At 34.1% G+C, this 14392-nt stretch overlaps 2 protein-coding genes and 1 non-coding gene across 3 annotated transcripts; all 3 read left to right on the forward strand.

The window, feature by feature from the left end:
- Nucleotides 1-7111: 7111 nt before the first annotated feature.
- LOC125209763 lies at nucleotides 7112-7576 on the forward strand. Its single transcript, XM_048109347.1, has one exon. It carries the CDS (start codon nucleotides 7112-7114, stop codon nucleotides 7574-7576), a length of 465 nt encoding a protein of 154 aa, XP_047965304.1.
- A 1764-nt stretch (nucleotides 7577-9340) lies between these two features.
- On the forward strand, nucleotides 9341-9414 carry TRNAR-UCG. The gene has a single exon. It is a non-coding gene; the product is annotated as a tRNA-Arg (tRNA).
- A 1147-nt stretch (nucleotides 9415-10561) lies between these two features.
- On the forward strand, nucleotides 10562-14032 carry LOC125213298 (UDP-glucuronic acid decarboxylase 1-like). The gene is made up of 7 exons (XM_048113760.1): nucleotides 10562-11281; nucleotides 11870-12017; nucleotides 12090-12169; nucleotides 12551-12634; nucleotides 12855-12929; nucleotides 13452-13544; nucleotides 13639-14032. The coding sequence occupies exons 1-7, from the start codon at nucleotides 10709-10711 to the stop codon at nucleotides 13846-13848; spliced, it is 1263 nt and encodes a 420-aa protein (XP_047969717.1). The 5' UTR covers nucleotides 10562-10708; the 3' UTR covers nucleotides 13849-14032.
- Nucleotides 14033-14392: the final 360 nt, after the last annotated feature.

A 14392-nucleotide genomic window follows, 5' to 3' on the forward strand; every position in this document is an offset into this window, starting at 1 on the left:
ATTTACAAAAATTAATTTTACCTTTTTCATTCTTTATAAGGGATAATATTATCTCTCATTATTGTCGTGACAGTATTACTCCTCTTAAAATGAAAGAAGAGATAAGAAAGTGTGAAATTATTTTTGATAAATAAAGATGAAAAAATAAAAGAATTTAGAGTGAACTTCAAAAATGGTCCCTGGACTATGGGTTTATCTCAAAAATGGTCCCTGGACTTTAAAAATATCACCAGTAGTCCCTGGACTAAGGGTTAATATCAAAAACGATATTTTGAGACGAAAATGCCCTTTTGGGGTTTTGGGCAATTTGGTCTTTTTACACTTTTAACATTTTAAATCTGATATTATTTTAGTTATGTACTAAATCTGATATTATTTCAAAATTATCATTCTTCTTCCCTTTTGTCATCCTTCACTTAGTTTCTTTATTTCAATATTAGATTTAATTTTACAAAATTAAATTTTAAATTTCAGTTTTTAAATATCAATAAATTTTTTTAATTATAAAAATTATTAAATAACAAAAATTATTAGTCATAATCAATATTTGATAGTGTCTAATATTTAATCAATAAGATATAACAACGTCTTAGTTTTAATCAATATTTAATAGCTTTAATCATAAATAGACAATATAACACGATTTATTCTGAAATAAATATGCGTCTAATGTAAGACTAATATAATTTTCGTTTATTAATTTGAAAACAATCAATCAAAATGACTAGAAAATTTCAACAAAAATACTCCTATACAAAATTTTTAGTCGACTTCATAATATTCAATCACAAGCAATTATAACAACCGAACGAAGGCTAAATAGAATAGCTCTTATTTTTCCATCACGATTAATATTATTTTTCTGTACTTCTTCAATTCAGCTTAATATTATATTAAATAATAAAAATTAATAGTTTTAATCAATATTTATAGTTTCCATGAATTAATAGTTTTAATTAAAAAAATTTATTGATATTTAAAAATTGAAATTTAAAATTTAATTTTGTAAAATTAAATCTAATATTGAAATAAAGAAACAAAGTGAAGGATGACAAAAGGGAAGAAAAATGATAATTTTGAAATAATATCAGATTTAGTACATAACTAAAATAATATCAGATTTAAAATGTTAAAAGTGTAAAAAGACCAAATTGCCCAAACCCTCAAAACCCCTCAAAAGGGCATTTTCGTCTCAAAATACCGTTTTTGATATTAACCCTTAGTCCAGGGACTACTGGTGATATTTTTAAAGTCCAGGGACCATTTTCGAGATAAACCCATAGTCTAGGGACCATTTTTTAAGTTCACTCAAGAATTTAAAAGTGAGAATTTTCTTATCCCACGTTATTCCTTAAAATCAAAGAATACACAACCTAACTAGTAGTATTTAATATTCATAAACCTAATTATCTAGAGATCTGTTGATCGAATCTTGATATCACCATGAAAGTTATATTGGATAAAGCTTACACTATTCAACTTTGGAAGGTCTTACATACAAGTTGCAATTGACAATATTATTCTTGTTTTAAATTGTTTAATCAACTAGCAATTTTAGTCTTTAATGACGTGAATTAAATTAAGGAGGATGATTACAGTGGAAATATGTGAGTCCTTATCAGATTAACTGGATTACTTATACGTTCTTTTATCAACTCATTAATATTTAAATATGTTATGAATCAAGGAATTGAACTAATATCACAAGCCACAACTGTACATAAATGACCAGACAATTTATCCTAAACGAAGTAAATCAACCGTATATAGTAAGATTAAAAAGCTAACACAAGGTTTGAAAAAAAGATCAAGTTTTGAAAAATGAATACATATATAGTTGTACAACAAGAGGTCAAGTAGAGGATCTCATTTTATTTTTTTATATATTTTGATGTCATAAGATCTTATTTATAGTAGTAGTAACTATAACTACCCAAGTAAAATCTATATAATGACAATGCAAATTTTGAAAGACCACCTATATACTCCCTCCGTCCCAATAAATATGCAATATTTGGGAATTGGCACAGGTTTTTATGTAGTGTTGTTTTGTGAGTTAACGAAGAGAGAGTAAAGTAAGAGAGATGCAAAAGTAGATATAGAGATGTTTCCATTTTAGGAAATGTGTCATTTTTAAGGGATAGACTAAAAAGAAAAACGTTTCATTTCTAATGGGACAGAGGGAGTATATACTTATGATTGTGAATTGTTTGTTTTTACCAGCACGTTTGTCAAAATTACACTAATTCGATAGGAGTTTTTCATAAATTATAATCTTTTTTCCAAATATAATGGTATAACATTACGCGCGAGACCACAACGCTATACACTGTATGTTGACGAGATTTGAATCTAAATTTTTACTCAAGGAGAGTCTTTCAATGTCTTACCTTATCACTTAACTTATGACTGATTGACTGGTGTGTAGGGCTGACAAATAGTGCGGATTGGGTCGTTATCGGGTTGACCCGATAACGACCCAACCCAATAAGGCCTAACCCGAACCCGACCTGTTAAGGAAACTGTAAATCCGAATACGAACTCAACCTGCTACCTTCAAATCCGAACACGACCCGCACCCGACACGAACCCGCTATCGACACGATATAATGTGGGTTGACACGACACGATAACAACCTGAACATGATATTACACGATTAAACCTTATTTTTCAACCTAATGTACACGATTAAAATTTGTTTTATAGTATTTAAATCTAATTTAATGGATCAACCAGATAAGGACAAGGACTCAATAAGACTTGACCCCAACCCAATAATTTTGTGCGGATTCGTGTCGAATTATCGTGTCGTGTCGAAATTGCCAGCCCTACCGGTGTATGTCACCGACCTAATATAAGTTTTTATCAAAAATTTTTATCAAATGATATGAATGAGAAATTATGGAACATATCTTTTGATATGGACAAAGAAATTTGTATATGTATACAATAGATAAGGGGGGAATGACATGGGAGAGAAATGAGATATGAAGACAAAATCATGTATATATAGGCCATTGTTTTCCTTTAAATGAAATTTTTGCCCCCATATCGTTAAAGATGAGTCACTTTGATGATAAAAGAAAGATTAAAAATCAGTACCCTTCAAATTTTTTTATTTATTTTTCATCCTTATTCATAAAAAATAATTTTACCTTTTTCATTCTTAATATTCACTTGAATAAGGGATAATATTATCTCCCATTATTGTCGTGACAGTATTATTCCTCTTGGAATGAAAGGAGGGATAAGAAAGCGTGAAATTATTTTTAATATAAGGATGAAAAAGTAAAAGATTTTAAAAGTGAGAATTTTCTTATCCCTCGTTATTCCTTAAAATCAAAGAAAACACAACCTAACTAGTATTTAATATTTATAAACCTAATTATCTAGAGATTTGTTGATCTAATCTTGATATCACCATGCAAGTTATATATATATATATATATATATATATATATATATATATATATATATATATATATGATTTTGATCAAAACAAGTATGGCCTTAAATAAAGAAATACAGACCGTTCCTTGTCCATAGGATTAGCTGATCTCATCTTAAGATATGATTATCTAATGGCTGGATTAATTTGTCAGATATTATTAATTTAATCACTAATATTCATAAAAGGTTACTTTTGTCAATCCATGATGTCGTTGGTTATGGAAATTCCTATAATGTTGCATATTCCTCTCTCCACTAACTAATCATCAGCGTGAGTTATGTGAGTTAACAATCCATAATTTCTCTCCTTCATATCTTCCATGAAGATTCATACGATCTTCAATTATCTTCGTCTTCACAGCCTTTGAGTTTGCATTCCACAATTTCGAAAACTACCTATTTTCATTCAACATTTCGTCGTTGCATCAATCTGTTACATTTGTAACTCTTGTTGCCAGATCCAATATTTTTCGAAATGGAATCCGAAACGCCATCTACTTCGCCTGTAGATAATCAATTATCCTCCGATGACATTCTTGAGAATACAGGTTTTGATTTTAATTTTGTGACTGTAACTTTAGTAATATTACAACCATGAATTATCTATCCTTTTGTTTTATTAATGTTACAACCATAACTTATTTATCTTTTTATTATGACATTATTCCGTATGACCTCAATCCGCTCTTAGTATGACATAACGTTATTATCTATTATTTTTATTATTGAGTCTTTATCAGTATTAGTACTAATGTAAGTATTACCTTGTTATGGGGCAACTATGACATGTTTTTGTCAATGCAAGAAATGTTAGGAGTGGGGTCACCACGAGTCAAGGAATTGCGACAAATTCAAAGAGAAAGAAAAACGGTATTCTAGAAGAGATTCTGAATTTTGATACCTTGTATTCTTTTTTTTTTTTAAATAACTTCAGTTCAATGTCAGGTTTTTTGAAATTACTCAGTTCGTGTATTGTATGAGGCATTCTGGTATTCAATAGTTTTGTGTCATGACTCGAATAGTGGATTATTATTACCCAATTGACCCCTTAGTTTCCATGACTCAAATATTCGTTTATTATGACCCAAAAGGGCTGACAATGTTTTGGGTTGTTGTTTGTTTATTCTGCGTTTGTAATACTTTTGTGTTTATTTTGATATGATAATGACATTACAAGAATTGAGTATTTCGCTTCACTTTGTTTGAAATGAACATTTGATCAGAATGGTCGAATACATTCTGGTACTCATTAATGTTATGTCATGACTCAAATGTTGGTTTATTATGACACTAGTTGACCATACAATGCTATGACTCATATATTCATTTATTATGACCCAATGTATTGAGTATTTATTATCACACTGTATTTCGTACACATGAAACAAGAAGGAAGCATTACAAGGTGTTTCAGAGTGCAGTTTTACTCAACGACTAATTCTGGAGTACATAGAGACTCAAAAAAATATCAGCAAGCTGACATATATAAAACATGGTCCATAAAATGAGAATTACAAGATCTAAACATCTTTTAATGAAAATAGTGGTAATCAATACAGAAATGGACAACATTTTTCATTAGTTTTAGGTATGACATAACTAGTGATTAAGATCCGTAGTTTGCTATCATCTTTTCTACGTTGATCTTTGTTTTCTTGCTCTCCTTCGCATAGTGTTTGGATGCGCATCTTTATTCAATAATGCGCAATGATTATTTATGTCCTCCACCAACACACGATTGTATTTAGCTCTCCTTCGCATAGTTTTTGGTCGATAGTCCACAATTCTATTGACCCTCTCTTTCACCCACGTAGACTTCAAGGTGTCTGAGCAAATAAATACCGTTGTCCTCAATATTACCTGTCATTCTCCAACTCATATCTGAAATAGCAACAAATGCGATTCTCAAAAAACATTGGTACATAAGGTGAATACTTATAACTTTAACCTTGTTAAAAAAACCAAAGGCTCAACATACTATGACATGTTCTCACTAATCTATGTGTTCAAAATTATATTCCAAAGTGTCAAACAAATAAATTCGTATTTACAACCTTTTTCAGCAATGTTTACGCTTGCTGCTGGTTCCATCCCTTTGGTATTTGCCTCCAAATTCGCTGCAAAAAAAACGAGGTTAATAGTGCGGCCTACTCGTCAATAAACAACAATTGTGTAGTTGAGATATTAAGTTATGATTTGTGTTTAATCACCTTTTCCAGAATTCGTAACATCTTTTTCATTTCCTATCCATTTTTCAAAAGCTGCAGAGGTTTTTTTTGTGGTGCTGTATATGAAGAATCAATAATTTAGTATTTAACATTTACACAAACAAAGCATTATAGTATAACCTTTTTCCATCAAATATATCTCATATTTGTCCTATTATAATAGTAAATCACATCTGCCTTCATTCATTCTTCAGAAAACAGAGGTACATAATAGTACGGTTTCTGGAATTTGTGATGAATTTTTTGTGAGAGAGAATGAATTGAATGGTGCGAGAACTGAAAAATCAACTTAATATCATATGGAGTAATTATCCCAATAAATCAGCTCTTAAAAAACGGAAGGGCAGTTCATTATATTTGCAATTCCTATTTTACCCTTTCATGACACAGAACGCTCCTATTATGACCCAAAGAAATGGTTGACCAATCCAGATCGTAGCCATTCATCTCCAGATCTAACGGACCATATATGGTCTGTATTTCTATACTTAGGGGCTTCTTTTGGTAGATGAAAACCATATATATATATATATATATATATATAGGGGTGCGATCATATTATAACTCATATATATGTGATAACCCTAATAACCCTATCATTTTATGGGTCAAAAGTATCATTTTTACTAAAAATGATATCATTTTTACTAAAATGATATTTATACACGATACATTAATAGATATTTTTTTAAAATGATACTTTCATTCCATAAAATGATATTTTTCGCCCATAAAATGAGGGTTATTAGGTTATCACCATAAATAAGGGTTATCATATGATCACATCATTTTATGGGTATCACCATAAATATGGGTTATGACATGATCACGTTATATATATAAGGATGTGATCATATCATAACCCATATTTATGGTGATAACCTAAGGTTATCTACTTCTACGGCGCCCTTCCCGTTCGTCCGTCGGGGACGGGCGACCCGACGGGCGCTTATAGTGGGCGGGAAGGGCGCCCACGCCCGTCCCGAGTGCCCATGCGATGAGCCTCGCCCCTCCCGTCGACGGGCGAGTGGGACGGGCGCCACTGTGGCGAAGGTCGCCCGTCCCAGTCTTCCCCTGGACAGTCCGACATATTTTTTTTTTTTTTTTTTTTTTTTTTTTTTAAACTCTATAAATAGGGTTCCTCCAACGTCATTTCATTCACATGTTGGGCAGCATCAATTGTATGCATTGGGAGTGGAGGAACTGCCCCGTCGCCTGGAAGGGGATACACACTTCCGGCTTCAAAGCCAAGCATCCCACGATGATCCTTGAAGCTGTAGCTGACTACCGGCTGTGGATATGGCATGCTTATTTTGGAGTAGCCGGGTCGAACAACGACCTCAACGTCCTCCAGTCGTCGCCCCTGTTCAACGATAGGTGCAATGGCGTTGGTCCCGCCATCAGTTTCATCGCCAACGGCAACCAGCACAACATGGGATATTATTTGGCGGATGGGATATACCCAAGCTGGCCCGTCTTTGTGAAGTCGATCAAGCATCCGGTCGGGCCAAAGAAGAGCTACTTTGCGACCCGGCAAGAGGCAGCGCGCAAGGATGTTGAGCGCGCATTTGGTGCGCTCCAGAATCGATGGGCGATGGTGAGGGGTCCGACACGGCAGTGGTATATCCCCAACATCGGCGACATCATGTACGCGTGTATCATTCTGCACAACATGATTGTCGAAAGTGAAGGGGACGAATTGACTCAGTGGAACAGCGAAGATGACACGGGTGCCGGACCCAGCCACGGCGTGGCCACCGCGAATGTGAACATGGGTGTACCTCATGGAGAGGTTGAGCGGTTGTGCGCATTTACCGACATGCGGCAAAGAAATGCCCATATTCGACTTCAGGAGGATATCATCGAAGAGGTTTGGACGCGGAGGGGTGGACACTGATGTGGTTGTTTTTTTTTTCGCATGATGTATGTTTTTTTTTTCTACTATGTAATTTTTTTTTTCGAATTATGTATGTTTTTTTTTTAATGAAATATTCGTATTTCCCGTTCGTATTTTTGTCGGATTATGTCTTCCGTGAATTTAAATTTTAATTGTGAATTAATTTAATGTGGGAAGGGCGAGTGGGAGGGGCGAGTGGGAAGGGCTAGTGCAGTGGGAAGGGCTAGTGATGTGGCAGTGGAATGGGAGGGGCTAGTGCTGACGTGGCATGGGAAGGGCGCGTGGGAGGGGCGAATGGGAGGGGCGCCGCCGGAGACAACCTAATAACCCTCATTTTATGGGCGAAAAATATCATTTTATGGAATAAAAGTATCATTTTATGCATGCTGAAAAAAATATCATTTTATCGTGTATAAATATCATTTTAGTAAAAATGATATCATTTTTAGTAAAAATGATACTTTTGACCCATAAAATAATAGGGTTATTAGGTTATCACATAAATATGAGTTATGATATGATCGCACCCATATATATATATATATATATATATATATATATATATAAAGCTTACACTATTCAACATTGGAGGGTCTTACATATCTCATAGACTCATACAGCTAATACTTGAAATTTCACATACAAGTTGCAATTGACAATATTATGTTTTAAATTGTTTAATCAACTAGCAATTTTAGTCTCTAATGACGTGAATTAAATTAAGGAGGTTAATTGCAGTGGAAATATGTGAGTCCTTATCAGATTAGCTGGAATACTTATAGTCTTATATGTTCTTTTATCAACTCATTAATATTTAAATATGTTACTGTATGAATCAAGGAATTCAACTAATATCACAACTATACATAAATGACCAGACAATTTATCCTAAATGAAGTAAATCAACCGTATATAGCAAGATTAAAAAACTAACACAAGATTTGAAAAAAAAATCAAATTTTGAAAAATGAATACATATATAGTTGTACAACACGAGGTCAAGTAGAGGATCACATTTTATTTTATTTTATTTTATATTTTGATGTCATAAGATCTAATTGATAGTACATATAATTACCCAAGTAAAATCTATATAATGACAATGCAAATTTTGAAATACCATCTATATATATACATATATGTACTCACATTTATGAGGTGTCAATGGAGTAATATTAGTATATTTATAGGTTTTTTATACGCCACATAAAATATACGGAGTACTCACTAATTAATGCATGATGTTGAAAACAAAAGTGTGATGTGTATTCAAATTCGTTTGAGTCAAATACACGATTTATTCATTTGTGGTTGTATTTTGACAATATAGCTCACAATATTAATCTTATTTTTATTACTACTGTTAAAATTATTTAGAATTTTTGTATAATTTTTATAGTACTATTAAATATTGAGGTATTGACACCTAATATCAGAAAACTTTTCAAAAGTTTATTTTCTCTCACAAACTTTAAATTTGGTATATAATATCAAAAACTTAAATAATTGTTGTACTTTTCCACCGACGACAAAATCTGGCTAAATTAAAATGAGATAGAAAATCATATTTACCTTCTAGGAACTTTATAATTATATTAGTATTATCATTTTTCTGGTAACAAAATCTAATGTGATGTAGTGAAAAATGAGTTGTAGTTAGATCCCCTCGTTGGTGGGAAAATTCAAGTTCGTGGACCAAAACAAAATTTTGGAGTGTTTCATGATGTAAATATTTGAGTCACGAAAATATATTGTAAAACAAAGGACCGCATAGCGCAGTGGATTAGCGCGTCTGACTTCGGATCAGAAGGTCGTGGGTTCGACTCCCACTGTGGTCGTTTTATTGTTTCTAATTTCTTTAGGTAATTAGGCCTTGGGCCCAATTGCGTTTTTTCTTTTTTATTTCTTAATGGGCCTTTTTTTTCTTTCTCTTACCTTAGTAATGGGTGTAGCCCAACAAGTAAATTCAAAGTCATTAAAATTGATGAATTCATTCTATAGTGTTGTGTCTGCCCGCGGGTGTGTGCCAAAAATACTACTCCCTCCGTCTCATAATACGAATCATATTTGATGTGAGCACGAGTTTTAAGAAATGTAAAAAATAGTGAATTACTAGAAGTTAGTGGAATATAATGTCTAGTTTTAGTAATAAAATATGAGTAAAGTGCGGAATGTAAGACTTACTTACCATTTATAGTAAAAGTGAAATATGACTTTTATTGTGTAACGGACCAAAATCACAAATTTGACTCTGACGGAGGGAGCATGTGTTTTAAGATTGAAATTTAGTTCCAAAGCTTTTTTTTTTTTAATGATGGAGTACTAAATTCTAGTAATAGATTCAAAATTGAAATTTCAAGTGTGAGCAAGATGGGTCAGGAAATATATCGAAATACGAAACTTATCATATTGAACATATCAAATTTCCATAATATCATGATTTTTGGTACGAATGTACGATAATGACTTAATTTTTATATACCACGTTATATCAAAATAAAATTTGAATGCATACCATAAATTACGATGTACAGTGCCTACAACTGTAAATTATGCTATAATAATCTTGAGAAATTTAGGGTGTGTTCAGTTTGCAAAATTGTATCCCGGATTAAATTTGTAGTGTATTTGGTTCATGAAATTCAACCCACAACTTAATCTTAGATGGATAATAAAAGGATAAGAGTACTCCCAATGCTCTCCCTAAAAACTCCCTTATTTCTCCCTAACTCCTGCCACATCAGCACCAAAATTTATCCCCAGTTTTTAGCCAACTTTTAATTAACTGCCTCCAATATTTCTCCCTTATTTCTCCCTAACTCAACATTTCATTTTTACATCATCATTTTTAATATTGTTTAATTTTCCCTACAAATGTGTTTAATAAATAGATTATTTTATGTAGAAAAACTAAAATGACGTTAGTTAACATAGAAATATAAGATCCGGAGCCGGATCCGTAAAAGGTAGGCCCAAATAGGAATACAAACATGGGAAATGTAAATGCTCCCTCTCTCTCTCTCGCAATCAAATCTGAAATCACTCCAAAAACACAACACTTCTTCCATCTTCTTCCTTCAATGGCAACATCAATCAAACACATGAAATGAGCAATCTCAACGATCCCCCACAATGAAGCACTTGCACAAGCAATCCACCTCCTCCCGCAAAGACGAAGAGTCCCCCTACTCCCCCAAATCCCTCAAGCACCCCCGATCCCTCCCCCGCTCCCTCTCCTACCTCCTCCGCGAGCAGCGCCTCCTCTTCATCCTCCTCGGCATCCTCATTGGCTCCACCTTCTTCCTCTTCCGCCCTTCCGCCCTCTCCCCCCCGCCCGATCGCATTTCAGCCGACTCCCTCTCCGATTTCTCCGCCAATTACAATTATAACAAGTTCGCCAAGGGCGTGGGCAGGGTTCCCGTCGGGATTGGGCGGCGGAGGAAGCGGATCGTCGTCACCGGCGGCGCGGGCTTCGTCGGGAGCCATTTGGTGGATAAGCTCGTTGCGAGAGGGGATGATGTGATCGTGATTGATAATTTCTTCACTGGCAGGAAGGAGAATGTGGTGCATTTGTTTGGGAATTCGAGGTTTGAGCTGATTAGGCATGATGTTGTTGAGCCGATTCTGCTTGAGGTGGATCAGATCTACCATTTGGCGTGCCCTGCTTCGCCCGTGCATTATAAGTATAACCCTGTCAAGACTATCATATCCTGTCACTGTGGTTTGGGGATTATACTAAATTTTGGATCTTTCAGTTTGATTCCAGCTTAGATCAACGATTGCTTGAAAATTAAAGTGTGTTTGTGTCTTTAATTATGTTTTAGGTATGTTTTTGCTTTTGATTGAATTGATTACTGTGAAAATTATGAGTTAAATTCCAGCTTAGATCAACGATTACTGTGAAAATTATACGTATTTTGTGTGTTCAATTTGTGTTTTAGGTTGATATGTTTTTGCTTTTGATTGATTAGATTACTGTGAAAATATGTGAAAATGATGTGTTTAATTCCAGCTTAGATCAACGATTACTGTGAAAATTATGTGTTTAGGTGTTCAATTTGTGTTTTAGGTTGCTATGTTTTTTCTTTTGTACAATAGATTACTGTGAAAATTATGAGTTTAAATCCAGCTTAGATCAGCGATTACTGTGAAAATTATGCGTGCCTTGTATTTGTTTGTTCAATTTGTTTTTGAGGTTGCTATGCTTTTGCTTTTGGTTGAATGCATGATGTGTTTCTTTTACCTCGATTTTACTGTGTTTGAAATTGGTTGAGATCCTTGACGTGTGATTACAAGACAAATGTGATGGGGACCCTTAATATGTTGGGTCTTGCGAAGAGGATAGGTGCGAGGTTTCTTCTCACTAGTACCAGTGAGGTTTATGGTGATCCTCTTGAGCATCCACAGAAGGAGACATATTGGGGACATGTGAACCCAATTGGTTAGTGAAAATCATTGCATACTGCGAATTGTGGGTTTTCGGCTGCATTGATCTGATTTGATGATTGGTCAGGTGTGAGGAGTTGCTACGACGAAGGGAAACGGACAGCTGAAACCTTAGCTATGGACTATCACAGAGGTGCTGGTGTTGAGGTAGTATGCATGATAACATTCTGAATCCTGATATGTTCAATTATTCAACACTAATATGTTGCTTTTTATGAATGCTGGTGTTACCATATTCCCCATGGTTAGTTTTGTTAGGTGAATGGGATCAGAGCTATTGTCTCCAAGTCACATGGAAACTAGGACAACTCTATTGATAAAAAGCAGTAATAATGCGAGTTTAGAGACTGGGAAATGAACTAAACCCCAAAGGGCATTCTTTTTCTCCAACTCTTTCGTGTTTTTGTATGTGCTCTCTAAGAAGAGGGATGTCTTGGCATCTTGTTATAGTATCCCTTAGTAAAGATTTGCATTTTTTCCTGGTTTGACTTGTGCAATTCTGTCTAATAATCTTTATTGTGTTAACAGGTGCGCATTGCACGTATTTTTAATACATATGGACCTCGGATGTGTCTGGATGATGGGCGTGTTGTCAGCAACTTTGTTTCACAGGTTTGTCTAGAGAACCACTGTTCTGGGTGGGGTGATTTTGGAAAAAGTATAAAGCTAAAAATCGTTTGTTTGGAAATCTTTAGTCTGGACATTATGCATTAAAAGCTATTTTTTGCGGAAAAACATACTCCTATTCCTATAAGAATGATAGTTTGGAGAATATGTGTTTATCCCTTTAATGTTGATATCAGATTCTTATGGTCTCAGCTTTCTTATGCAGGCTATACGGAAACAACCAATGACAGTCTATGGGGATGGGAAGCAAACACGAAGCTTCCAATATGTATCAGACTTGGTATGTAATGGCTTCTCGATTTGGCACCACCTTAATTGATTGCTCTTTGATATATAGCTAGTCAAAAAAGTTCCGCAGCACATTAGATAGATCGGTTCAGTCTCATCTGAAAAGTCTAGTGGTTGCTACAAAATTTTAAATCATATTAAGTGTTGAAATAAGTTAAAGTTAGAGATCTTAAGGCACTGATTTGTTTATTACTTTTATTCTTCTGTCGATATTAACACATACTGTGTTCTATGACGAAACCTCTAGTATATATATTTGTCTCTCTCAATCCCCAACCAGTACCAAGAAATATACCAAACCTTCTTCTCCTCCTCTTATATCCGTACTATAAGCGCCCCCCTTATATGTTCGATTTTGTTTTAAAAGACCCTGAACTATAATCAAGAAGGTTTTACATATTATGGTAAGGAAGATTATGGAGATGAAGTAACCTTGCATTTGCTCAATGTGCTTTGAAAATCAGATCCATGTGTATATATATATATGATGTATGTATCCATTTATGGATGTCAGGTCGATGGATTGGTGGCTTTGATGGAAAGCGAGCACGTAGGCCCGTTTAATTTGGGTAATCCGGGAGAGTTCACCATGTTAGAGCTTGCTGAGGTTTGTCCTGGTCGTCAATGACATTTTTCTATATTTTCTGTAGAGGATTAGATTTCTGCATAATTGAGTTGTTTTTTTGTTTCTGAAACAATAGGTGGTGAAAGAAACCATTGATCCGAGTGCCTCGATTGAGTTCAGACCGAACACTGCTGATGATCCACACAAGAGGAAACCAGATATAACCAAAGCAAAGGATCTTCTCAACTGGGAGCCCAAAGTTTCGCTACGAGATGGATTGCCTCGGATGGTTAATGATTTCAGAAACCGCATCTTGAACGAGGATGAAGGGAAGGGAAACAAATGAGAACGGTATGATGTATAGAACGAAACCACATTGCGATTATAAATTCATCGATTTTACACTGAGAAACTTCATATTTAGCAGCAATATGTCACGTTTGTAGTTCCCATTATTTCTCAGTTTTGAAAATTTTCTGCTAATATATACTGGAATTTTGAATTCAATACACAGATTTATATAGGTTATATATTCTTTTGCAATTGTCGTGTTGAAAATGCTTTAAACTTGTTTTGTTTCTTTTTTCTCAATTCTATGACCCCATGTGCATATATAGGTCGTTTTCAACAATTAATTGTAAAAGATGTTCAAATATTGGAATATAAAATGATTTAAAAATCAGCTTGAAAAACTATGATTTGTTCGCAATGATGTAACTTTTTTTTGATGAAATTATATCTAGTGGTAGCGAAGAACAATCATATGCAGACATCACTAGTGGCAAGTTAAACGATATCGCCTGTTTATGCAAAAAATGTCCTTTAGTTGGAAAACAATAACATACTACACATAGGCGACCAAAATTTATTGCTGTGTAATAATTGTAAAC

The sequence above is a fragment of the Salvia hispanica genome, chromosome 3 (assembly GCF_023119035.1).
Source record: "Salvia hispanica cultivar TCC Black 2014 chromosome 3, UniMelb_Shisp_WGS_1.0, whole genome shotgun sequence".
NCBI classification, from domain to species: Eukaryota; Viridiplantae; Streptophyta; class Magnoliopsida; order Lamiales; family Lamiaceae; genus Salvia; species Salvia hispanica.